This window comes from Brassica napus, chromosome C1 (assembly GCF_020379485.1).
Source record: "Brassica napus cultivar Da-Ae chromosome C1, Da-Ae, whole genome shotgun sequence".
NCBI classification, from domain to species: Eukaryota; Viridiplantae; Streptophyta; class Magnoliopsida; order Brassicales; family Brassicaceae; genus Brassica; species Brassica napus.
This window is the reverse complement of record NC_063444.1, coordinates 48,460,494-48,487,706: the sequence shown is the minus strand read 5'-3', so window position 1 is coordinate 48,487,706 and position 27,213 is coordinate 48,460,494. Positions and strand designations below refer to the sequence as shown.

The 27,213-nt window shown below is 34.4% G+C and overlaps 4 protein-coding genes across 4 annotated transcripts; 1 reads left to right on the top strand and 3 right to left on the bottom strand.

Moving 5' to 3' along the window:
• Positions 1-11,553: 11,553 nt before the first annotated feature.
• On the bottom strand, positions 11,554-13,645 carry LOC106418079 (mannan endo-1,4-beta-mannosidase 3-like). Its single transcript, XM_013858753.3, has 4 exons — positions 13,262-13,645; positions 12,915-13,109; positions 12,494-12,828; positions 11,554-12,016 (listed from the first exon to the last, which is right to left on the bottom strand). Exons 1-4 carry the CDS (start codon positions 13,589-13,591, stop codon positions 11,629-11,631), a joined length of 1,248 nt encoding a protein of 415 aa, XP_013714207.1. The 5' UTR covers positions 13,592-13,645; the 3' UTR covers positions 11,554-11,628.
• Positions 13,646-17,893: 4,248 nt separating this feature from the next.
• Positions 17,894-18,974, bottom strand: LOC106417747 (RING-H2 finger protein ATL72-like). Its single transcript, XM_013858506.3, has one exon. The coding sequence runs from the start codon at positions 18,601-18,603 to the stop codon at positions 18,052-18,054; it is 552 nt and encodes a 183-aa protein (XP_013713960.1). The 5' UTR covers positions 18,604-18,974; the 3' UTR covers positions 17,894-18,051.
• Positions 18,975-20,689: 1,715 nt separating this feature from the next.
• Positions 20,690-22,385, bottom strand: LOC106418415 (reticulon-like protein B16). Its single transcript, XM_013859118.3, has 5 exons — positions 21,941-22,385; positions 21,508-21,688; positions 21,273-21,414; positions 21,111-21,180; positions 20,690-21,001 (listed from the first exon to the last, which is right to left on the bottom strand). The coding sequence occupies exons 1-5, from the start codon at positions 22,059-22,061 to the stop codon at positions 20,835-20,837; spliced, it is 681 nt and encodes a 226-aa protein (XP_013714572.1). The 5' UTR covers positions 22,062-22,385; the 3' UTR covers positions 20,690-20,834.
• A 141-nt stretch (positions 22,386-22,526) lies between these two features.
• Positions 22,527-24,057, top strand: LOC106418414 (superoxide dismutase [Mn] 1, mitochondrial-like). Its single transcript, XM_013859117.3, has 6 exons — positions 22,527-22,903; positions 23,102-23,148; positions 23,248-23,373; positions 23,471-23,527; positions 23,626-23,703; positions 23,788-24,057. The coding sequence occupies exons 1-6, from the start codon at positions 22,609-22,611 to the stop codon at positions 23,875-23,877; spliced, it is 693 nt and encodes a 230-aa protein (XP_013714571.1). The 5' UTR covers positions 22,527-22,608; the 3' UTR covers positions 23,878-24,057.
• The last annotated feature ends 3,156 nt before the right edge of the window (positions 24,058-27,213 follow it).

Here is a 27,213-nt window from a genome sequence, read left to right as displayed (position 1 = left end):
GGTTGAATTAGTTTCATTTAATAATATTTTTATGTAACCAAGATAAATTATATAAAATTTTGTGTTTTCTTAATTTATGTGCAGAAACCTTAAAAACCAAAACCACTTAAAGCGATACAGAGGGAGAGAGTATTAAACAGATTTTGTAAAATATCTAATAGTATAAAAAAAATGAAAAAGTTATTTTATTAAAAAAGATATTCCACACAAAAAGTTTCAAGATTTTGATCGAAGCGAATAATCATTTACTATGAATTAAACCCTGGTTCTTTTTACATTTCACGTTTTTCTGTTTTTCTCTCGATAGCTTTTCATTTTGCAAATGTAACTTACGTGTTATAGTGATCAATTTCAGCTCAAATTTGCGTTTGTGAAAATGATTAATTGAGAAGGAAAATGTTTAACTTGTATAGTAAAAACATATATACATATTAATTATTATATATATATATATACACACATGCATATACATTTGTCGATTTGGTTGTGGATGGGACTTTGGTATATGGTCACTTGGTTTATTGCATATTCTTCTTATAGTTGGGATAGTCAATGAGTAATAATTGTCTGTTCTGACTTACATATTCTTATATAGTTGGGTACTGTTTACGTTTTTATACTCTATACAATTTATGAATTGTGTCGAGTTATAAATAATAATTTATGGCATGGCATAAATAATTCCTGAGAGGGGTTTCCAGCTTAATGTTCAGATTGATTTCAAGGTTTACGATAACCAGACGGTGAGAATATTATATAAAAACTATATAATGTGATTCTCAATCTCGAATAATAAAGAAATCTAGTATTTGATAGCTGGATCGATAGTCATCGTTATTATAAAATGTTACATAGATTAAGGTATGTCACGTGTGTGACATATTTTTAACAACCCCGTTCTAGATTTATTTGTATTTTGAAGAAACGTTATCATCCGATTTCTTCAGTTATTCTTTTGTCAACATCTACAATTAATTATCGGATAATAGTAATAGTTTTCTAGGTCTAGTTCTAACGAAAAAAAAAGTTCACTGACCAGTTAATGCTCGTTACTACTGTATTACAAGAAAATCTGCAAAAAAAATTTCTATTTTGAAGTTTCTAAAACTCTATATTTGAAGTTTAAATGTGTTTTTCTCCAAAAGCAAAACTTCAAACTCCACTTCAAAACTATTTGTATTTTATAATATGGTCCTTATATTTTTCATAACTAATTTAAATTCATAAAAAATTTGTAAATAACTAGCACGTATATAAACATAGTACAACAATAATAATTAATAAAATATTATATAAAAATATAAAAATTTTAAACAAAATAACTTAATTAATATTAAACTTCAAGCAAAATACTATATTATTCCATAAAGTGATTTTCGTAATGCATATATGATCTACTAGTGCATTTCGAAGTAAAAATGGTTCTCCTCATTTTTAATTTGTAAATTTGAGATAAAAATTGTTGAAATCAGATGATATTAATACTTGTAAATACATTAGATCAGAACAAGAAAGTAAAAGAAAAACATAAAATATTGCTAAAAGACTAAATTTTATCGATGATATTAATACTCATGAATATATTCCATATGAACAAGAAATAATTGTACGAAAAGACATCATCAACAACAAGAACAACAACAACCATCTTCAGTTACACAAAAGAAATTGGACAATATTTGGAAATTTTGAAGGTTCCAGATCAAACTTACATGACTATTAGTGTTGTTGTAATATTTAAATATGTGTAATAGTTATGTCTTCATGTAATTTTTTTTTAAAAAATTTGTTAAGTTTCTTTTATATATTTTTATTATTTAAATCTAGTTTTAAATATTTTAAATCTTATTTTAAAGTTTTATTCAATTTTATGTGTAAACTTAAATGTTGTAAAGAAAACTTAAAATATTTATGAGATATAATTTTTATAAAGATTAAAACAATAAACAAGAAAATATTTATGAATCATAAATGTGATGTGTAATTGTAGGGATCAAAATGCAAATAAAAATATGAAACTTCAAATTTGAAGTTTTGACTAGTGAAACTTCAAATATAGAGTTTCACTCCTCAAAACTTCAAATTTCTTTTTTGGAGAGAAAAAAACTTCATATTTGAAGTTATAGAGTGTCTTTTGGAGATACTCTAAAGAAAGACAGCTTCGTACCCGGAACAATTTGGTTTAATCTTAAAGGTTTTTTTTAACAAAAAAAAAAGGTTATGAAGAACCTACTTGTTTCTTATTTTTTCTATGAATGTATGTTTAATGATCAGTAAAGTTAGAAAACGTACCGGTCATGATATTTACGTAGAACCATCAAACTACACATAAAAAGAATGGTGACTTTTTGACAAAGGCTTTAGAATTGTGACGTTTGTGGAATTGTTTTCATTCCTTTTTCGTTTATATGTAATTTGAGAACGATAAAGGAAAACGGAATTAAATAAATAAGCTTGATTGAGAAGTGAAAAAAGGAGAAGTGTCAAAAACAAAGATGAAGACGTTACGTAAATATGGAGAAAATCTTTATCTTTATTAGACAATAAATAGCCTTTTATATAGGAAATTACATAAGTATAAGTATGAAACTCTAATACAATATGAACTAGAAAATACAAATACATAAGAATATGGACCTTCGAATATGGGCTTCCACCATACCTTGGTTTATAACACTTCCTCTTGGAAGACCATCTCCGAAGTGGTTTATAATACGCTTTGGATGTTGCCTCATTAAAACCTTACAAGGAAAACCCAATGGGATAAAACCATGGTGAAGGAAAAAGAGTACAACACGTATTACTCCCCCTATTGAGTACATCTCTGGAAGTCAGTAACGCTTTAGTAATTAGATCCACCAAATCCTCGCTTGAGTGAACTTGGACGGACAAACAACCTGTATCACCAAAATAATTTACCTTTCTTCGGGTAGGTTAGTATCAAATGGACCTAAGTCTTTAGTTCCTTGTAGGTAACAAAACTATGTATAATCCCGTTCTAGTGCCTTTGGGTCGATCATGAGATATATCTAGCTAATAGATTACGGCAAAATATTTATCTAGCCTTGTATGGCTCGCCAAATCCGTCAAAACTTTATGGCACTTAGACATGGCATTTCGGGACCAAAGATCTCCTCATTTTCTTCATTAGGGCCGAAATTATCTTTTCTAAACTGAGAAATCTTATAATTATGGGACTTGTCAATTCGTAAGCTTAGTCCATATCAAACTTCTTGAGCACGTTATCTATGTATGTCATTTGATGCATAAAGATTTTCTTTTCAAGGTGCTCAATGTATAATCTAATATATAATCTTGTTTTCCCAAAACCTTTCATGTTGAATTCGAATTCTTTCTTGATGTATTCTATCTTTGAAAAATTTCTCCAGAGGTTCCTAAGATATTCAAGTCGTTCACATAAAGATATTCAATATTGTTCTCGAGAACTTGATGTGTTCGGTAGTTCGATACCCTCTAGAACTTTCACATAAATTTTGTTATCCAGTGGACCATATAGATATGTATTTTATTTGCCAGACTTATAAGGAATCAGAATGTCGTTGCATCCACCACATAGGAGTATGTCTCTTTTATAATTGATCTCAGGTCTTTGTGAGAACCTTATGCAATTTCGCCATTCTTATTATGTTTTCTCACGAAAGACTTACTTATGTCCAACTGGTTTGACTACATCTCTTCTCTTAAGAGATTTCATATACCACGTCTTATAGCATTATCAATTTGCTTAATCAATTTCTCTGAGTAATTTCTCTAAGTGCACTCTTGATAGACGTTGGTTTCATGATCTTCGCTTTTGTCAAGTGCTTTTGTATTCAAATATTATATCATCATCGACGTCGATATTATTTTACCGGTTCCATTTATAATCCAGATATGACATAATGCATTTAGATCTTATTATTTTCAGGTACCTGATCTTTATTCATGGTCATGTCTAAGGTTTCCTTTGGAAAACCTTAATTTCGGATCTGCCATTTCAATTTTATGCTCTTCTCATTTTCGATTAATACATGTATGAAACGTCTTATCTTAACTAAGTCCAATATCAATTTTATTAGAGCGTAACCCGCTGGTATATTTCAGTTTGGGTCATCAAACATGTCTGGCAATTGACTTATTTAAGTTCTGAGAATGATTCATTCTTTGGACTCTTATTCTATATTCATATTTGAGGATCATTATTCATTCTCAAAATCGTTTACCAGCTTATTATTTCTCTTCCTGATGTTGGATATACGGATTTATCTAATCCATGGCTTAGCCTTAATCATATCTCTTGTGGCCTTATGTATTCTTATGAAGATTTATATCCAACGTATACACTTAATTCAATTTCAGATCTCATCTTATAACTTAGCTTTGTGGTGGAACAACTTATTTAAGTTCTCTATATGGAACATTAATTCTTGACCCTTTATCAAATTCATGGGAGAGTCTCTATTTGTTTTTTGGCATTATGCGAACAAATTTTGCTGCAACTTATAAGGATTCATAAATCCACCGGTATCACCAATTACTCTTGCAAACTTATTGCAGATTTTGACAAGGATATGTACAACCATATGTTGTCATATATGATGGATGATCAGTCCATCCGTGGGTGATCAAGCCCACGAAATTTCTTGCTTATTTTCGAAATATCATGGTGAATACTCATATTATCAATTCCCTTATTCAAAGGGGCAGCATATCTTAAACAATTCAATAGAATGTCGCATACTTAACCGGAATGGCATGACCGGTTTGCCAATCATTAATCTCCATATAATCTTTCTGTTGTGCAATTTTATTTTCAGATTTGGTTTTGGCCGAGTTCTATTTAGGCTATTGTTGTCGTGGATGCTTAACTTATTTAGGGTTTTTGGGATTCTCTGATTCTCCCCCTCGAGATAATAACACTTAATGTTCATTTATCTCGTATTGAATCCCAAACTTAGGTAATTTAATATCAAATTTTGTTCCCTTAGACAATAATTTTGAAAACATCATGCATTAAATAAATCAAAGTGTGCAACAAATAGCCAGAAATAAATTAAGTCTGATTAGATTAATAGGGATTTAAATTCGGCCAAGATAGATTATTCAAAAGACTTTGGCCAAAGAATTTTTGGCCAAGGAGATTCGGCCAAGATGATTTTACCAAAATGCTTTGGCCAAGAGATTCTATTATTTTGACTAGATTTCATATTTCGCCAATAGAAATTTCAATTTGGCCAAGCTTTTGCCTTCGATCAATGTCTTTTAAAGGTTGTCCAAGAGAATTTAGACTTTGCATTTGATCAAGATTTAAGCTATGCCAAGCTTCTACGTTTGGCCAAGGCTTTAAAGATCATGTGATTGTTCATTAGGCCAAACATAAGTTTCGGCCAGGCCAAATCCGAATGGTTCTAGGATTCTTATAGATTTCGGCCAATGAGTAATTTTATGATCAGATTTTAAGTTTTAAACAAGTGACCATGTCTTAAAATTTGGCTAAGATTTCATTTGGCCAAGGCTTTGAGAAACGATCCTACAAATGTTCATATGAACATGTATAGTCTTGGCCAAGCCAAATCCAAACAGTTTTAGGATTTGGTTATGTGTTTCGGATTTGCTAGATTTTTCAGCATATGATTCAAGGTTTAAAAAAAAACACATATAGGTCAGGCAATGTAATCGAATCAAGTTTAGCATATGATGAAGTTTTGATCCTACGGACAAGCTTGTAATCATGCGAATAGGATTTCATGCAATCTCTATGTTTTAAACAAGGAAGACATCATTTTCAATCAAGTAATCAACTAGCAAATCAGATTTGGATCATGTGAGCATGTGACTGAGCAAATTAAATCTAGGTTCCATGCTGCATGCAATCGGATTTTATCTTTAACAATCAATCCAAATTTTAATTTCTTAGCATGCGAGCTAGGCGATCAAACAAATCAGATTTTGGGTTTGAAGCATGCGAATTAGATTTGGTTAAGACATACGATTCAGATTTTAAACATATCATGTGATCAAGCAACCAAATCAGATTTCAATCAATAGCATGTGATCAAGACAATTTCTATTTCTAATAGGATTTAATCATGCGATTTCAATTTCCTAGGTCTAATCGATTTTTAATCAATTAGCATATGAATAATTTCAATCTAATCATGAAATTTTATCCCTAGGTTTCATATGATCAAATTCTGGAATTTTAATTTAAATTTATTAAGTTTTAAATTTTCAAGAAATTTCAATAAGCATGCGATCAGATTTTAGGTTAAATTTTAAATCCTAATTCTAATAGGATTTAGACACAAAAACATGTAATTATTCTTAGTTTAATTATACAACCTCAAACATGTATTTATGCATGAAAAATATCAAGTTATACAAGCATAAAATCGGCTAAGACAAAAATCCTAATAACTTTGTAACAACCTTGTAACAACCTTCCTATTTTTTTTTAAGGGTTCTAGATTTTAGCATGCAATTTCAGTTTTAATGTTTATGTTTCGATTTCTAACATTAAAACATGTAATATCTATTAGAGATCGGATCAAACAATTAGGTTTTATCAATCCTATCATGTGATTAACAAAATCAGATTTTAAACTTAAACATGCGATTTAATTTTCTATGTCTAGCATGCGATTTTGATTTTAATGTTTAGCAAATGATTTGCAAACCTAAAACATGCAATTTCTATTAACAAACAGATCATACAATCAAGTTTTAATAATCCTAGCATGTGATTAGGTGGTCAAATAAATCAAATTTCAATTAAGCATGCGATTTGCAATTTTATGCCTTAATTGAAATTTTATGCCTAGCATGCGATTTCTAATTTTAAAAACATGCAATCAGATTTTTTTAAACAAACAATCAGATTTTAAAAGCTTTAAACAGCATGTGAAAACAATTTTAGAAAGTTTTCATCAAGGGGGTTTTAATTTTAAAGCTATGCGATTTTTAGGTTTAAGCAAATTAGGTTTTAGATGTTTAGGAATCGGTTTTTCAAGCATACCAAGTATGCGATCTGATTATTGACATAATCAGATCTGAAACTATAGTTCTAGGTATATGATTCAAGTTTTAGAATTATTAGAATCATATTAGATAGTATAGGTTTATACAATTTTCGGTTTTAAGCATGACATTCGATTTTTATGTCATGCGATTTTATGTTTAGATTAGTTCTTAGATTTAAAATTTATGACCATGTTTTACTAAGTTTTCAACATATAATATATGATTTATAAGGATATAAATCGAATTATGTATTCATAGTTGGTTAGGTTTGATTTCTATGATCACATATTAAGGTATATGCGATCAGTTCTCTCTTGTATGGTTCGAGTTTAATGTAATTAAACTCGACCTCTAAGTAGTTTTAAAGTTTGAGACAGTTTACCTATGAACTCCTTTTGATCTGAATGGAAAAGAGAGTTTGATCGCACGGGCAGCAACTCCTCTCGGCTTGAACTCCTTGTTGATATTAGATTTTAATTCCCTCGGCTCATGAAACAACACGAGGAGCATTAGATAACATGAACGCCAACAAGATAACATGAATCAACTAAGATATGATAAACTTATCTTGCACAGGAGTTGAGTTCGGCTAGAAAATCCTTGTTGGAATCGGATTTGGTTTCCAAATCAAATTGGCGCGCACTGTATCTGTGTGTGAGGGCGCGTCGGTGGTCAGATCGACAAGCGGTTTGCACTGACGGATTCGTCTCGGCGAGGGCTTCGATTTGATATCTTGATCGTTTTCTCGGTCCTCACGGGTTGAGAGAACGAAGTCTTTGAAGTTCCGAGGCAGATTCTTTTGCGTTTAGGGTTTGATGATTTTCGACTGAGTTGAAGAATATTTCGTGGGGGCTTAGGGCTAGAGGCTATCGTGCTGGTAACGTGTTATGAAAATAAGGGGAAAGTTTGTATCTTTACTAGACAATAAAGAGCATTTTATATAGAGAATTACATAAGTAGGAAACTCTGATACAATATAAGCTAGGAAATACAAATACATAAGAATATGAACCTTCGAATATCGGCTTCCATCAAACTTTGGTTTATAACTGAAGATGATATCTCCTCCTTTTCAGCGAGCAACGAAAGCGTCATTCTTCCTTTTTTTCCCCATCTCCCTAGTTTTTCGGTTTTTTTTGTAACTCAGCTTGAGTTTATAGTTTTCAATTCGTATGCTAGACAAACCAACGTCTGAATGAAAATGACATATTGATATACGTGACTTGTGACCATGATTCAAGTTTTAATTTTTAATGCAATATTCCTGAGGTTTTTCTACACAAAGCTAACTCTTCCTCTAGGCTCTAACCAATTTTTGAGGTTTTAAACAAGAAACGTGTGGTCTTTAAAACCGGATAAGCTGCAAAAAAGAAAAAGAAAAAAAGACAACGTAAAATCACATATATATAATATAAGTTTCCATTAGAATATACAAAAACTCCTCCTACCACACACTTAACATATCAGTGAATTTATTATGTTTTTATATTGAATAATTTTTACGTGCATTCAATTAAACTTATAACTTTTGATATTTAGAGAGTGGGGAAAATGCAATAAGTGAGAGGTGACAAATGATATGGTCAGACCGGAGACATGTGCCAAAAAAAAAGACCTTTACTAATTGTCAGTGTCTTTGTGGACGAAGGAATCAGATTCATTTCGATTATGAATTTATGAACTTTTTTTTTGTGGTACACATCAGAATGCGTGTATAGCAAAAATCAATTTTTAGTTTTTTTGTAACTAAAATCAATTTACAGTTTCGATAAAATAAGACTATTAACACTAAATTACACCACTAAAATAATCGTAAACTTTTGACAAATTGTATCGTAATAATAAATAGTTAAAAATGTTTATGTAATAGCTTTTGTTTTTGGATCAAACATAGCTTTTTCAAAAGAAAAAAAAGTTTTTAAGAAAACGTTGAACTTTTATCTTAATTAGGTTTTCAGTTCTGTTAGGTTGAGAAACACCACTATGTAGACCAAACCTCTGGCTATATAATATATAGGCCTTGTGCCGAGTACAATTTTTTTTTCAAAATTTTAGCCAATATTATCGTAAACTTGTAAATTAAAATCTTAAACTATTTGTTTTTAATCAATTAAAAATTTAATTTCTTGTGTAAAATCTATATATATATAAAAATATGTTCGCCTCACTCCTGCTTTGCCACGTCATAAAGTCGGTTCCTGACAGGGCGACACGTGTCCGGGTTGGATGATACTCACCGTTTCACTTAATCACAATTATTAATGGGTTTTTCTCTTTTTGTTAATAAATATTTCAGGTCAGTGTTTTGCGCTTAACATAATTGGATTTCTGGGCTGTAGAGTAACACATGAGGGGATCCCACATGAGACGGCTTCTTCTCCAAAAATAATGTCGACGAACGAAAGACAGATCTGCTAACAACTCTGGTTCAAACCTACGGCCAATGAAGATTTGCTGCACCGGCCACGCTGAATTCTGATCAAGGTCAGTTGGAAGGCGTCGTATTTGGCTGTTCGATTCCACTTCTTCTACCCTTGGTTGAATTTTGGAACCGTTATGGAAGTCGGTTGGATTCATGCATCCTCATTGACTATCACATTAAATCATTCAATGAACCCCCTCATTAAAACATTTTAACTCAAATATAACTAATCTTAACATAAATAATCTTTCGACACCCTAAAATTTTCAAAACCCATAAACATTATTATATACTTCTCTTAACAAATTTTTACAAAACATACATACAAAGGGAATATACAATTACATCACAAAAAAAGAAGCATGAATTACTTTAGGAATGACTTCAAGTTTTGAATCATATTCGCAAAAAAAAACCTTAAATAAGTTAGTTTAATTAAAAATATTATAAAACGAAACATTTGAATTAAAATAAATATTAAAAATATAATGTTATTTATTAGAGAATAGTGAAATTTACTGTCATTATAATTCAAAACAAAAAATAATTATAATGATCTCAGAAGTCTTTCATTATTTTTTCGTTTATAATATTATTTAATCTATCATAATTTTAAATTACTTCATAAATTATTATAAAATCACTTTTATTATAACTTCTCGCCCGTAGGGCGGACCGGTCCTAGTAAAAGAATATAATCCAGTGCAAATGCATTCTGAGCACATGTTCATATACGCGTTACACATTGTATCAGAGTGGTCTCTTAAGATCAACCAAAACGTATCTTGAGTTCATAATCATGCAAATTAAACTGAATATAAAGGCATACATAGAATTTGAATACTCCAACTATGTGTTGACAAAAAGATAAAAAATAATACCCCAGCAATGTCGATAGGAAATCCAATAACGTAACATGCCAACTAATTATGAATCTATATATGATGATACATATGCAAACGAATAGATTTGGGATAGTGGAAAAAAACCATGTCCCTTTGTCTCAAAAGTTCTTTGTGTGTCTAGTGACGCGTAACGTTGTGAGCTACACCTACAGTATATATGTAGTTCAACAGTTGTTTAATAATTTAACCACGAAATTTTGTTACAGCCAGATGTAATAACATTCAATACTTAAGAATAAGTACGTGAAGAAGACACATATTGGTCCTAATAGGCTGGCCGTCCATGTTCGACCTGATAGGCTGATCCTGTCTCGTTTTCAGTTCGATTTATTTTATATATTCTGGTCCTAATTTTTCTTGAATTATTTTAATTTGGTGAGTTGATGTAAAGTAATAAGCCCAACACGATAAAGAAGACCAGAAAAGAAAGATAGATAAACTTTGGTGAGCCTTGAAATATGTGTGGCTGACAAAGTGCTTGATTTTCAATCATTTAAGTATTTATATATAAAAGAACCCACAAATAACTAAATAAATACCATATAATATATAGATGTTCGTGTTATTAGGGGTTTCGTTCGCAGACATTCGTAATAGAAAAGAGCGCCATTTTCTCTTTCACTGTCGTTGATGAGGCTTACAACGATTTGAAACAGGAGCTCCTCAGCGGCCTCCTCAAATTTGATTTTAAACTATTATCTTCAGACCACAATATTGTCTGTTCCTTTATTATAACCCTAACGGCGGATTTGAGCTCCTTTAAATCTGATACTTCTCTTTCTCTTTGGAGTTAAATAAGTAGCCAGGACCCTCTTACCATCTCTTAAGCACCATCAGGAAGGAAAATATGAGAATAGATAAAATGCTTTGATGTTGCTACATGGCTATATCTCATTATGGCGTTTTAGTAAAAGAGTATGCAAGAGCACCCGGAGCGATGGTTAATTCTTAGAGTACCTAACCACTAATAATATTAAAAAATGAAAAAGGAAGGAAGAGAAATACATGATGAAGAGAGATAGAGATTGTCGTAACTTCTTCAAGGGACTCTTGCAAAGAATTCAAGAGACGTACCACCATGTGTTATACTATAACTAGCTTAGCTTCTTTTATTTATTTTAAATAATTATTTATAACAAGTTATTATTATTATAATGATCAGGTACTTTCTTAACCATTTCAACCACTAATGATGCTCTAAAGATATGAGAAAAGTTTTAAGAATATTATTATATCAATTGGGGTACAATTTCAATGTAGACTATTGCATAAAGGCCCTATCTAGATTTTGATTTTGTGACTTAGTTTTCCTCTTCCACCAATCAAGCCCAACTTTCGTGACTGCTGCCCAATAATATTAACCGACGAGGTGTTGTCACTGAGTACAATGGAGAGGGGGTCTTCAAAATTGGTCATACCGCCGCTAATAAGGTGCCAAAACAATGCACCTGCGATTGGACCGCCCTTTTCCGCAGACGCGTAAATGGTGTCGAACGTTGCATTAAAGACGGCATCTCTCTGAGCTAGAGTATAGCCTGGTGTATTCGATGGTTTCCCGAATTCTCCTAGGATTAGAGGTTTTTTAAGAATGTTTTGTGCATCTTCCATGTGGCCTTCAAGCCATTTTCTTAAAAATTCCAATCGAGAAGTCTCATTTAGGTTTGGAAACCTGCAAAAAAAAAAACACGGAGTGGAATGGAGATTAACTTGTAAAACAAAAAGTTTTCTTGTATCAATATTGATGTTAAATAAATTGCATTTTGATGGGTTAAGCTGAATCATAAATCGTAAACACTTAAAACTTCACTAGGATAGATCACAAACTCTAAACACTACAACTTTGACTAAGATAAAAAGTATCAGGAAACTAAACATTTTTCTGGATAGAAAACAAATTTATAGTGGACATATATTACGCAATACATGCATATTGCATAGTTATTATGTCTACGATAGTATAAAATAAAAAGCTTTAAAGGTGCTAAAAACAAAACTAAGATAATCCCACGTTATGGACTATACTAGAGGAAAATAAACGATTTTTATAAGGCAATGTGTTAAGCAAGGAACGAAAAGAACATGAGGATTTTGTCTACACGAATGCATAAAAATCCAGTGCGAGTTATGTGAGTTTATTATATATTACCATAAGTCAGGGTAAGAGTGAATCGATGCGAAATCAATGGCGTCGAAAAAGTGATTAGCGATGAAATCGGTTCCAAGAACGTTGGCTGCAACTGGATTCAAAGAAGCTTTTCTTTGAGGAGAAGAGTCACCATAGAAGCCTTCAAGACCGGTAGAGAGGAGATGTTTTGAATCAAGTGATTTCACGTAAGTAGCCATTTCACCAATCCAAGCCGTCAGGGTTTTTCCACTTGGATCTGCTTTGCATTGGGGTTCGTTCATGAGCTCCCAAGCCATAATGGTTGGTTCATCTTTGTATGCAATTTTGGTAAATGTATTCACTCTGTCCACCATGGTCTGAAGCGAAAGATCATATAGTTGTTTAATTTACCATCTTCAAAAATTGTTGATATGAATATTATTAATAGACTTTGTATGTGTACCTTGACGTGGTTCTTGAAGAACTGTTTAACAAGAGGGTTTGTGTAGAAATCGTCTTCTGAATTTGCGACTTGGCCTTGACTTTTAGCCCACTCCACGTATTGTTTCCTTCCTCCGAAGTCGGAATAGTTATTGACAAAGGTGATTATCATTTTTATACCCAGTCTTTTTGCTTCGGCTATCGCAAAATCCAAACCCTAAAATATGCAAAACAAATTATTAACAGAAAATAAAAGATATTATTAGACTAAAAAGCTTCACTCGTGGTGAGGAAAATCTAGACTTTATACGTAAAATTATATTTTAGATCAAAAGCTTGTTTGGCTATATCAAAATACGGTGTACGTACCTGAAACGTTAGTTCATCGTAGCGACCAGGGGCGGTTTGGAGAGCACGGTAACCGCCATCTCGGAAACCCCATGTGCGTGCGACGGTCAGACCGCGACTGGTCGCGTTTTGAAAGGCGTAGGTGATGTTAAACCTTGTGGCCGGATCGGTGGCTTCGTACGTGAGCCAGTAGGCATTGAATCCATTGGCGTAAAACGGTTTCCCGTCGAGAATAAACTGGACGCCTTTCCTGCTCACGAAACCATCTCCCGACGCTGCTTCTACTCCTAGATCGTTATAGCTTTGTGTGATCACAATTGCTAGAAACGCAACCAAACACAAACACTTCATCTTCTTGGTTATTTTCTTTTTGGTTTTTGTGCTCTATTGTCTTCGAGATCAATACAGTTATTTATATATTCAGAGATTGAGTGCTTTCTTACAATCTCAATCATGCATGACCATTCACAAATTCTTTGATTTACTTACTTATACGTTAATTACATTCCTTAAATATATAAAAACAATAAAATAATTATTTTCTATAAAACAAAATAATTATGATATATATATGAAAATATATTTAAGAGAAATATCAGCCTATATTAAGTTAAATAATATTATAGTTGTTGTATAGATTGATATTTATCTGTTAATTTGCCAACATGTCATTCTTGCTCAATTTAAATAATTAATGTGTTACTATTCTTGGGAACATATCGATCTATTCTTAATCAATTTGGATTTTTTTTTTATTTTTGTTTTCCATTTATATTTATTGTAATGTTTTTTCTTTTGCTTCTTATTGATATCAGTCATCAAACAGGGAGATTCTTCATGGAAATGTTCCCATGTATTACACTAATTGAGTTTATCTAAAAGTCAATTTTTAGTGTAGTCAATTCCAGTTATGCTCATTGTAATGTTAATTTTAGAAACTAAGACTTTGACCCAAGAAAATAAAAAGAAACTAAGGCTAACTTTTTTAGAATTCCATTTTATAATTAAAAAATATTTTCTTAGCAGCCTTTCTTATTATATGTTACACTCTATAAAGATTGTTCACTCTCTCTAAATTATATAACTAACAGACAACTAAATGTTGTAGTGTAGTTTTTTTTCTTTAGTTTTCATGTCATAAGTAAAGATAAAAAAATTAGTAAGGCCCTTTACAAAAAATGTTTTTAATATAATAATTTTTTTTTATTAAATTATGTTTATAATTTAGCTCAATAGTTTTGTTTGATAGTGTAATTGACAAACACAAAAATCTGTTAAATGACAAATATACTACACACGTTCCACAATAAGTGTCGTTTAAGATTTTTACACATATATTGAAAAATTAATAATTTTTATCTCTATTTAATATACTATTTTATTTGATTATTATTAATTAATGAATTAGAAATAGGATAAAATAGGAAAATTCTTTAATATATGCATTGGAAATGTTAAAAAAACACAAGTAATAAAATAATTTTAAAAGCTAAAATGAGACTTAATATAAAACATATGAGTATATATTTTCAACAAACTCTCAACAAAGACTGACACTATTACCTGAGTCTCACTGCAGCTTCTCGGTCTCTATGGGTAGTTTTGCATGTATCAATAGAAGAGCATGATTATCGGCTGAGACATTTTTTAGTCCTTCAATTTTTATTTTTTTTTTATTTAAAAAAGATATTAAATATGAATCAATTGCGGGTCGTCACGTGTCAGTGGGGTTCGCAAACAGTTAGGGACAACCCTTGGAACGTTACTTAATTAGGAACATTTGAGCAAAGTTTCTAGCAAAAAGGTGGTGGATCCCACACCAAAAAACACTAAGAGCAACATTATCCTGGTCTTTTAAGAGGGTCTCTTACATTTATTAGGATTAAAAAAAAATGAAAAATATCAATAAACCTAAAAGACGTCTCTTAATCAGGGACAAGAAGAGACGTCTCTTGTAATTTCTCTTCCTCCCTCTTCACCTTCTCCAGAACTTCATCCCACTCTCATCTCTATCTCTCTCCCGATTTGTGAAATCGGTTTCGAATCCAAGTCTCCTCCGTCGCCCAGACTTTGGATTGGGCTCAGCAAGACGGGGACGAAAGCGGAGACGTGAGCGCATCGGTCTACCGTCGCCGGTACATTGAATCCTCATAAGTGGTATGGAGACATGGCGAACCGTAGAGTCTCGAGCCGTACCCGTAAGGTTGCTACGAAGATGGCGGAAGCTCTTACAAGCACCGACAATCGAACCCAGGTGTGTTGTCTGATTTCGAAATCACTTTTTGATTATTTTTTTTCCTTGGCAATGAGACTTCATTTGTGTTTGGTTGATTCTAGGCTGCTATAGCTAGGCTGGAAGCTTTAGAGAATGACAATGGAGCCCTAGAGGTGGTTGATTTGAACGACGATGAAGAAGCATCTCTCGACGAAGATGATGATCTCGGTTAGCCTTGGCTATGCTCTTTGAGAAAGCTGGTACTGTTGAAATAGCTGAGGTGAATATGTTTTTTTGAACCTTTCTCGGTTGCTTGCTATTTCTACTTGTTCAATAGCATTGCTTCAAAGTCATTTCTGTTCTCTGTGCATTGGTATTTGCATCAAATGGGAGTCAAAATGAGATAAAGTTAAGTTCTTTGGATTAAGTGTCATGTCTGGTTCGAGAGAATTGTTGAAGTGATTAGAATTGTGTGAATTGAGTTGGTATAAGCCTCAGCGTATGCATTTTTGTTCACTATGCATTGGTTTAAGGTCTTGTGTGTTCTGTGCATTGCAATTTATTCTCTTTTCCCTTAGCTTCCTTTCCAATAATGGCTGTATGATGTGTCCCGCTCTCTCTTTTATAGGGGAATTGCTCCTGAACAAACATTTGCTTTCCAATATTGGTATGTTATCTACTCTCACAATGAGCAAACATTTGCTTTCTTTTTCACTTGTTAATACAACTCATTAGTCTGTTAAAGCTTCCTTTGATCTCTATTCTGGTTCAAGTTCTTCAGCTGCAACATACCTAACCCGCTGAGCAAGACGTCTCCTCCTCTATACCCCCACCAAGCGCACAATCAGGATCATTGAAAGCATAAGAGACACTAATTGAGCAATTGGAGTTCAGTTGCCTTATTTGGGGGGGGGGGGGGGGGGGGGGGGGGGGGGGGGGGGGTACGTGAGCAGTGTGTTGGCGGGCTGCTTGTGTGAGGAGACTTCGAGCTTGTCTTCTCCACTTGGTACGTTCTTTTATGTTCCTTTAGAAACTTGTATGTTTTTGTAAGTACTAGTATTCACATGTCTTAGAAACTTGTAATGAAACTAGTATTACTTAGAAAAAGTTTAAGTTTAATAAGAAAAATCAAAAATTTAGTGTTTAATTAAATTTTTTTTTTTTAAGAACCTTTAAATAAGAGACTTGCAATGGAACAAGTAAATTTTCGGGTCGATTCATCCAGTCTTTTAATTCACTTTTACGATTAAAACATATTAAAAAAAAATAAGAGACCCTAAATGGGTCTCTAGGATAATGGTGTTCTAAGGACCAATGTTGGGACTACCAATAATGTTGCTCTAAGATTGTTTACGTTATAATTTTAAGATTGTTTATACATCAATAATAAAAATGAAAAATGAGCTTCCATAACCGAAATAAAAATTATAACGTGAAGTTAGAACTATCTCTGGTCTGGTCCTCTCAATTGGATTTTTGTGGGCCGCTAAAAGAAACACTACTTAATCATGGAATTGAGGCCCTATAGGGCGGGCCCAAGATAAGCAGAGTAGTTGTGGAAGTTGATACTAAATGCAAACACGAGAAGAGTTGCGTTGAATTAATCCTTCACATCATATTTTGAATTTTCGATCGGTCGGTAGATATTTTCACCCCAAAATAAGAGAGGTAACATAATTCAGAAAAAAATTATAACGCCCCGACCGCCCACGGCTAATGGGCCACCCACGCCCGCTCTCTCGGCCCGTAGGCCCCATCTCATCCGACGGTCGGTCCGTTAATTTCTGAAGGCTCGAAATCATTGTTTACTGACCCTGCAATCACTACCCGACTTTTTCCCGTGCTTTGGCCTCACTCACACGGTATCGCGAATCACTTCCCGATAGGTCACCCATCCTTCCACTACTCCAGCTCAAGCACGCTTAACTCTGGAGTTCTAAACGGATGTGCTCCGGAAAAGGTAAGTCAACTTTGGTGACATAGGTAGTCAAATCAATTCTGTTAAGCCTTTTCACATATCACAACTCGGGATGTTACAAAAATATTTTGATAAATAATAAACATTGCATTCGTTATGAATCCTAATTGTTTGAAAATATACTTCTTCCGTTTACAAATAAAAATAATAATGTTACGGTTGCGCATGCATTAACAAGTGATTAAAAAAATATCTGCATTTTGTAGTTATGATTTTTTGTGTATATATAACAACAAGTTTTGAATTTTAGACGGCTATATAATCCATTTCCTCGGTCGTTACTCGAATTCTTAGTCTTAATCTTAATCTCCTTTTAGATGGTCACGTTGCTAACCACACAAAACGTTGAGCTACCAGTATATGTCTTCTAATTATGGAACCATTAAATGAAAACAAAAAGACATTCTCTGTTACAATTCAAGTTCCAAATTTTTACCAGCTTTCAAAAAAAAAAAAAAAATTCAAGTTCCAAACCAATCAAATAAAAATCACCAACGCACAAGAATATACATGTCTAAACGATCACATCAACTTAGACCTAGTAAAATAAGAAACAATATTACATAACCAACCAAATCCCGACTGAGAACACAGCAAAGTTCAGAAATAACCATCAAGTTATGTCCCTACGACAGAAACTGCCACGTCATCATCCCGGCGAGAACTACCACCCATCGGCGACGGTTGCTCAAGGATAAGAGATTGTCTGCAAGTGGGACAAGAGTCACGTGAAAGCAACCAAGTGTCGATGCACCTCACGTGAAAGCCATGGTTACATTTTGGCAAAACCCTAACTTTCTCTCCTTCCACGAAATCCCCGAGACAGATCAAACACTCTGTAGCTTTCATGTTAATGATCCCTGATCCGTACAATCCCACGGGGATTTGTTTCAGCGCCCGTTTCTTGAGCCCCGTGGTAGCCGTTAAACGTCCAGGATTTGCGTTTGCGTTTGAAGCGGCTCCGTCTTGCTCCGATGTGAATCTGCTTGTGATGCGTAGCACACATCGCAAGGCAGAGTTGAGGCTTAGAGCACATATCAGAGCACAGAGTAGAGCAGCTAGAATTATGACCATGTTAGTGTCGAAGTAGGTGTCGTTAAAGCCTGTTCTGGCTTTAGGGTTTGCGTCGGCCGGTGCGTCTGCTTGCGGCTCAAGTAACACGCGAGCCATCTTTGAGGTATGTTTGAGAAAAAGAGGAGATCAGAAAGTAACACCTTCAAAATTTGTCTTGTTTGCTCACACGACCCACGATGTGTTTTTTCTCTTCACTCTTTCTTTTAGAGTTTTGAGCTTTTGACTCAATTTTCTGATTTGTTTCTTCTCCTGACTTGTGAATGAAGATGAGAGAAGGCAAAATAAGTTTTTATGTCAAGTTGTGATAAAAGACATTCGTAAATGGATGTATGGGCGACTCTCTTTGGAGAGTTATAGAGAGAAAGATGATGTGGTTGGTCCAAGAAATTCTTGTAAAATACTAAAATTATTATTTATATATGTAGTAAGTGAATGGTCACTATTAATTTTGTTTCCATTGCTTTGGGAGTCCATTGTTTTGTCATATATATATATATTGGTTAAGATCATGGGGTTTTTATTCTGTGTTCATTTTAATAGAAGCAAAACAAAAATTCAAAATCAGATGATCACATATATATTCTTTTGTTTTTAAAATTACAGATTTTATATTTTATATCCTCATGTCATTACTTCACTGGGAGATAGCAAAGTTTATTTTTTACTTTTTTTTTCTGAAAAGCATTTGGTTCGAGATTAGTACGAATTTAGGTTTAAGATTTCAGTTTAAAAACATAGTTTGAACATATTGAGCCACTACCTAGTTTATACTGTAATGGTATATCCTAATATTAATTCTGATTTTTATTTAATGGGACCCTATTATGTAATTCAATTCAATGTTGGATCGATGTGCATTTTCTTTTGACTAAGGAAAATATAAAGGATAGAAGACAAATAAGAAAACGATTAGTTTAGTAGATATCAGAATCGACAACTAACAAACTCATTAGTAGTGGTTTTAAGAACTTTGGAATCAAGCTAAAAGGACTTAATCCTCAAATAAGAAAAAACTACAACTAAGATTTGATGTATAAAAATAATAATTGATTATATAAAACTCTGCATGGTTGGGGTATCATATTCCCAACTAATTATGTCGAATATAATTAACATATAATATCATATAAGTATTCCATGTTTTTCGTCTTCTTGCGGGTAGACACATCATTACTAATCAAAATGGTTTTCAATAATTAGGTATATGGCATTATCCTTGAGAAAAAGTGAAAGGACCTAGAGTTTTGGTCACCATATATGTGTAGTCGGTAAAGATTAGTTAATTTTCCATTTAGTTGATTTACCATATGATGATATTACAAAATTCATACGATGGTTAATCCAGATTCAGATTCATAAAACATATTCCGATGGTGAAAAACATATGTGTATGTAACTGGTTTACGAATTCAATGGCTCATACAAATTCATGTGGCGTTTACGGGTCCACAAGTATTAAGAATTTAAGATTAAGAAGTCCAAATTCAAACACACTAGTTAATGAAGAAGTATACGAATGAAAATAGACAATACAAGTTCACGCAAACGACACAACACTTGTCTCTCTTAGCTTCAATAGTTCCATTGGTTGACAATAACACTCCAACGTGTGAAAAATGAATTCATCAACCTTATACACGAATCTATTGTGTGTATATTTATTATTTACTATTCCTTTATAATATGCTTGGTTGGACGTTGCTACAAAGTCTCATATATTTTCAGAAAATTAAAGGTACTCGTATTTGTTGTATCCATATAAATAAAATATTCAAGTTTAATGTGAGATTCATAACATCATTATCCATCATTATTAATGACTAATTTCTTAGTTGTTAGAAAAAAATCTGTTAGTATTTAATTTTAGTTGGTGACTAGTTTAGATTAGACATAATTATCATACCAGAGTTGAAACTTCTAGAGATATGCTAATGATTGTTTAGTAGATGGAAACGGAGGCCTATTTAGCTCTATGGTCTCCATTTAATCATAGTTTTATACATACAAGGATAAATGATAGCTAGTCGTTCAAAAAGTATTAGAAACTAAAATTAGATTAGGATAGCTAAATAAGTTTATAGACAGGATCCTCATGGAATACCTTATTCATATAGTAAGTAGTCCAACTATATTGTGTTCTTTTCATTGAAAATTAAATGTGACATGGACACGTGACCTAACATTACTGGGCAAATGGGGTACCATCTCATATATTCATCATTGACATTGTCATTTAGTTACATACTACACATGGTAAGATAAGAAGAAAACTCAGCTAGTGAAGAAAGACGAGTAAAAGCATTTTCAAAAATCAACCAAACTAAAGCTCAGGAATCTTTATCCTTGGAAAAGCTCCATGAGAGTCTGCTTATAACATTTTCGTCAACTAACTTGTAGTGATGAGAAAACTGCCTGTGAATCAAACCGCAACACTTGTCTACTTTGCTTTGATATTTGCTGTACAAAGCCGGTATTGTTACAGAGAGGATAGTCCCTGAACGCAAATGGAGTAACCATTAAGAGTTAAAAGGTTATGAAGACATGCAGGAAAGGCCCTTTAAATGCTTTTTTTTTCTTTTATATAGGGATCAAAAGTTACTAACCGATATAAACAAGAGTGCAGAAAGAAATATAGCAACCAATGGCAGAAAGAAGCCACAGACAAATCACCACCTGCTAAAGACAAATAGGGCCAAGACTGTCAACACATCTTAGCCCAAATGTTTTCAGATTCCAAGAAAAAAAATAGTATCAATATGCATAACCTTGAAGAAGAGGCGAAAATCGTTGCCAACTGTGACATCATGAGCCATTACAAGCAAGTGATTAAGTTTGACACGGAAGGAAGCTGCGGCACTATTAACCATTTCCTCGGATAGAACAAGCTCTGGTAACGAATTCACATGTCTGCTTACACAGGGAACAAAAAAGGTAGGGATCAAAGAGCAAACAAATTACAGTAAAAGGACTACTATAGAGTGGTGAGAATCAGTATTGCACCTGCTCCTAAAACCAGAAGCCTGGGCAAGGACGAATGATAGTATGACAACGATCAGTAAGACATCTGAAGAAACAGATAAGAAAGGCAATCCGGAAAACTCGAATATAAGCCAAGCTACGGTTGATAGAACGATGACCCCCAACGAATGGTTTCTCTTCCTCCATAAGAGTAAGTCAGCAGCTGCAACAACAAAGAACAAAACCCATAGAATGTCACTTGCAGAGCCTCTAAGAACATTGATTGTGACCTCACACTTTTTCTAGCCCAGAGAAAAATTCAATCTTTCAATAGTTCTCATTCAAGATCAAATGTAATTGTCCACATAACAATTACATTACCGAGTGAATTGAAATTAGAAACCCTAATTTTCAACAATTCGAGAAACTATAATCGGAAAACTACCCAATTGGTGAAATCAGAGAAAGGACTCGCCTTTGCCACCGCCCATGAATTGATGAACCGTAACTTGCCGACCCAGCAATCGATAATCCGACGTAGATCCCTCTTCGTTTCTTCCGTCGTAATCACCCTCGTTGTCACTCGAACTATCCATCGGAGATTCCAGAACCCGGATTCAAGAAAAGTCTCCGACTTTACGAATGCCAATCTCGATTGATTGAGATTTGAGAAGCCTCGCCTTAAATCTGCGATCTCGGTATCCTCTGGGTACAATGGTGTCTTCTGGGCTTAGAGAAAGGAACTAGATTCGATCGGAGAAACGACGACGTATCAGAATAATCAAGGAGGAACCAAATAAAAGTGGCTTTTACATGCATCCAATCCCAACATTCTCGAAATTCTCCGCCTCTAGTCAACTTTAGATCGTCGTCGTCGTCATCATCATCACCTTCACCATGAACATCATCATCATCGTCTTTCCTTGAATTAAAAGATTTATTAAAAAAGAATATTAATTAAAAGCCTTGGGCTCACTAGCCCAATATTACGGCCCATATACACAAGTCTACGTGTCATGACTGTTACTTCACTACTATGTGACAAGCAGTGACTTTATCACTACCCTCATTCGTCTTTTGAGGCGACCACGTATCTCTCTCTCTCTCACTGTGTCTTGTCTCATCATCATCTCTCTATCAACAATGGCGATTCGTTCCGTAGCCAGCAGAAAAACCCTAGCGGGCCTAAAGGAGACATCTTCGAGGCTTCTTGGTCTCCGATCAATCCAGACCTTCACGCTTCCTGATCTCCCCTATGATTACAGCGCCTTGGAGCCGGCGATCAGCGGCGAGATCATGCAGATCCATCACCAGAAGCATCACCAGGCGTACGTCACTAATTACAACAATGCCCTCGAGCAGCTGGATCAGGCCGTCAACAAGGGAGACGCTTCCGGCGTCGTTAAGTTGCAGAGCGCCATCAAGTTCAACGGCGGAGGTTTGTCTTCTTGACTTTTTTTTATACTTTTGGAATCTCTGTTTTGGTGTGTTTTGATCGGTTAGTTAGGTGATGGGTTTTCGGATCTTGAGCTAAAGACTTGATCTTTGTGCCAACTTGTTAGCTTAGTAGCTAAAGTTTTGATTTTTATGTGGTGGAGATTGAAAGTCGTTGACTTTGTTTACTAATGTTGTGAAGGTCATGTGAACCACTCTATTTTCTGGAAGAATCTTGCTCCTGTCAAGGTGAGAGCTTGTGTTTTTTTTTTTTTTTACTTTCTGTTTCTTCCGTTTGATTGTTGGTCTGTTTGCTTAATGGTGTGTGTGTTTGAGTATATATAACAGGAAGGTGGGGGAGAGCCACCAAAGGGAGCTCTTGGCTACGCCATTGACACTCATTTTGGCTCCCTTGAAGGTTTGGTGAAGAAGATGAGTGCTGAAGGTGCTGCTCTGCAAGGGTCAGGATGGGTGGTTAGTATACTCTAGTTTCATTCACCTTTTGTTTGTTTTGTCGCAATGCTTGTAATCTTGGTTATTGACTCGGTTTGTTTTGTTTTGATTGATTCAGTGGCTCGGTTTAGACAAAGAGCTTAAGAAGCTTGTGGTTGACACAACCGCCAATCAGGTACATATTTTAGATTAGCCGGCGATATTTATATTTTATAAATACATGTGGTATTGATGGATTTAAAGAGAGAGACTCTGTTTGATTGATGATATCAGGATCCACTTGTGACAAAAGGAGGAAGCTTGGTTCCTCTGGTGGGTATTGATGTTTGGGAGCACGCCTACTATTTACAGGTAACAACACTTGTTAAATAATGAGTTAGCTTGTAAGATCAAGCTTTTAATCAACTCTTTTCTCTCTCTCTCTCTCTCTTGCAGTACAAGAATGTGAGGCCGGAGTATCTGAAGAACGTGTGGAAAGTGGTCAACTGGAAATATGCAAGCGAAGTTTATAAGGAGTGCAAGTGAGTTCGTTACATAAAGAGAGGAACCAGTTCCCAGCTCGGCTTTGTTTTTATAAGTTTGTTTGAAACAAACGTATAATGTCTCTTTGGTCTTTGAGTTAGCTCGAAATGACCATGTGGTTGCAATAATACACGTTGTTTTACGATACATTTTCCAATAATAAAATTTTGCTACATTCTAATACATAGATACCAAGTTAAGCGATCATAGTAAGGTGATGCAGACGCGTTAAAGCAATCTACATATTTTGCAGTAGTTTCTGATCCCTTCCGCCTTGGGATCTTTACTTGGACCCAACCTAATACAGCTATCCCCAAGCTACATAGTACCATTTTAAATGTTATATTAATTTGGTTCAACTTGTATGCGTCTACCTACCATTGTTTAATAAATAATCACAAGAGATGGAAAGCTGATTAGTAGTTATCAAAAAGTATTTGATAGATGAGATGGATACAAGATTATTACCAAACATTCTTGATCATTTCAATTCAAAAAGACTACAAAATCTAAAACTCACTACTGTAATATCTGAATATACATTTACAATATTTTATAGAGAATTCAAAAGTGTTGCCAAAGAATTGGACGGAAACAACAACAAAAAATTAAGATCAGACACAGAAACATCATCTAATTAAATCTTGACGTCATGACTTTTCTTGCTGGGCCCAGACGCCGGACGACTCCCTTTCGGAAGAGCATTCAACACCAACGAGCCAAATTTTCCGGCGACGACTTCAGGCATAAAAGAATATCCCGTGTTTGTCTCCGACCCCTCGCCTCCGCAACCAACCACCGCCTTAGAATCATGAGAGATCTCTCCAGATAAGATGACGGGATGAAACTCTCCTGGTGATATCCTAGCCGTCGATAGAGAGACGGAGATGAAAAGAAGAATCAAAAGCAAAGATTCGCTTTTGGCCATTTTTTTCTGTAATCTTTTGTAGGTGAAAGAGAATCTCTTTGTTGTTGTTGTAGTAATTAGTCTACTTGCTCGGTTTGAAATGTGAAGATCAAAGAGAGTAGTGTCTTCCATATATATACGGAGTGTGTGTGAGCAGAGAAAAGTCAATGAGAGTTGGGAAAACTTACGCGGCAAGTTTGTAGTTGAAAGAATCGGTCTTTTCGAGTTTACGGTCAAACTAAAATATCATTTTTTATTGTTTGTGTGTTTCTTAAAAATAATTTGAACGTATGATAGCTGAAATTAAGCATACAGTACATGATATACATTCATCGATTTTTTTTTATAGTCATCGATTTTATATAATGTTCTTACACAAGCTCATGAATTGTGTTACAATATTTTTATAGTGCATGATATGATATACTATATTGAAACTTGAAAGTTTAAATAACATTCACGAGTTTCACCATCGATTATAATATCAAATACGAATATTAAACACGTTTGTGGGAACATAAATTTTGACGTATGGGATCATCAACTATACAAACTAGGCCTGGGCATTTCGGATATCGGTTCGGTTCGGTTCGGGTATTTCGGGTTTCGGGTAGTTCGGATAGGGGTTAAAGGATCCATTTAGTACTTGACCTATTTTCGGTTCGGTTCGGTTCGGATAGTTTCGGGTTCGGTTCGGTTCGGATAGTAAATGTAGGAACCGGAAAATATCCGGAAAAAGTTCGGTTCTCATTTGGATCCGGTTCGGGTTCGGATAATTCGGGTAGTTCGGATAATTTGGATAAAATATTGGTTATTTAAAGTAAAATATCAAATAATTAGGATGATTTAGATAAAAAAATTGGATATTTCGGATTACTTTGGATATTTCGGATAAAACTATCCGGATAGTTTCGGATACTTTCGGGTAGTTTGGATACTTTATAATAATTTAGTTATCCTCAACTATTTTCAAATACTTTTAATAGAATTTTAAATTAAAAATATATATTTAGTGATGTTATATGTATATATAATTAATATTTTTATATATTCGGGTACCCGTTCGGTTCTCGGTTCGGATCCGGTTCGGTTCGGTTATTTCGGATATAAAAATATAGGAACCGTTCGGGTATTTGAGGGTATTGGTCCGGTTCCGGTTTCGGGTATTTCGGTTCGGTTCCGGTTCGGTTCTTCGGTTCCGGTTATTTTGCCCAGACCTAATACAAACATTTTCATGTGAGTAAAACGTAGTGGTAATAAAGGAGAAAGTACCACATAGAAAATGAAGGGACATATTAAATGAAAAAATTAGAAAAGACAATGATACTTGCACTTCCAACTACTACCAATTAAAGCTGAAGCACCGGCAATATTGACGCTTCTTTCTTCTTGTTCCCCAAGCCTCTCCCACACTCTCACCGTCACACGCACCACGTACACATTAACACATACACATGCACCTACACTATATTATTAACGTCCTAACGTGTGTGTGAACAAAACTTTTGTCTCCTTTTTTAGCTGAGCCAAGTTTCAACTCTATAGTTGTACATAACACGGTTGTTCCTTATTGGATATTACGGTGGAACTTTTTTGACTTTATGGTTGCTCAGATATGGTTTTAAATACATTTTAAACGTAGTAAGCAGACATCTTTTGTTGTTGATAAAGGTAGAGAAAAAGCTGACTTAATAGTACATTGATAGATTCTCCTTAGTTTTTGTGTGGTCGTTGGGCCAAAAATACATAGACAATAGGGCCGTAGGCCAAGAATATAGATACCACATGTTAGTTTCTGTCGGAGATAAAGGAAAATGGGTTGTTGCCAGCTCTACTCGCAGACAACCCCTAGTGCAAATACCACCATGCGACAACTCAGATCTCATCGAGTCCAACAAGCTGACTCTCATCGGTCGGGTCACGAACCCTGCTATCCAGAAACCTATTGGGTTAATAGACAGGCTGATTCAGTACTGGAACATGGAACCCGGCAGAGTCACATGCAGAGGTTTGGGGCCAGAGCTTTTCCAGTTCCGTTTCGAAACGGAGGAACACCTTCTCTCCGTGCTGCGGAGAGGTCCGTATCACTACAAGCGCTGGATGCTTATGCTACAGAGATGGGAGCCTGTTATCTCCAACTTTTTCCCTAACATTCCTTTCTGGGTTAGGATTCACGGTCTCCCGCTGCATTATTGGACCAAGACGGCTGTTACAGCCGTTGGGAAAAAGTTGGGAGCTTTCTTGGATGATGACGTGGAGCGCGGGAGGGTACGAGTTGGCGTTAACGGTCTTGAAAATTTGGAGATGCGTCTTCCGTTATGATTTGGTGTATGAGAAATTAGAGAAGCATTGTTTCGTGTGCTTCTGGTTTGTTAAACTTAGTCTCTACTGATGGTAGAATCCAAAGGTCCCAAGATAATTCGAGGCAGAGC

Coding starts and splice junctions, on each gene's coding strand:
- LOC106418414 (XM_013859117.3), top strand. CDS start 22,609: ATGGCGATTCGTTCCGTAGCCAGCAGAAAAACCCTAGCGGGCCTAAAG. Junction 23,528..23,625: donor TTGACACAACCGCCAATCAG/GTACATATTTTA, acceptor TGATGATATCAG/GATCCACTTGTGACAAAAGG. Junction 23,704..23,787: donor AGCACGCCTACTATTTACAG/GTAACAACACTT, acceptor TCTCTCTTGCAG/TACAAGAATGTGAGGCCGGA.
- LOC106418415 (XM_013859118.3), bottom strand. CDS start 22,061: ATGGATAGTTCGAGTGACAACGAGGGTGATTACGACGGAAGAAACGAA. Junction 21,415..21,507: donor GCTTCTGGTTTTAGGAGCAG/GTGCAATACTGA, acceptor CTGTGTAAGCAG/ACATGTGAATTCGTTACCAG. Junction 21,181..21,272: donor ATTTTCGCCTCTTCTTCAAG/GTTATGCATATT, acceptor TGTCTTTAGCAG/GTGGTGATTTGTCTGTGGCT.
- LOC106418079 (XM_013858753.3), bottom strand. CDS start 13,591: ATGAAGTGTTTGTGTTTGGTTGCGTTTCTAGCAATTGTGATCACACAA. Junction 13,110..13,261: donor ACGATGAACTAACGTTTCAG/GTACGTACACCG, acceptor TGCATATTTTAG/GGTTTGGATTTTGCGATAGC. Junction 12,829..12,914: donor TCTTCAAGAACCACGTCAAG/GTACACATACAA, acceptor CTTTCGCTTCAG/ACCATGGTGGACAGAGTGAA.
- LOC106417747 (XM_013858506.3), bottom strand. CDS start 18,603: ATGGCTCGCGTGTTACTTGAGCCGCAAGCAGACGCACCGGCCGACGCA.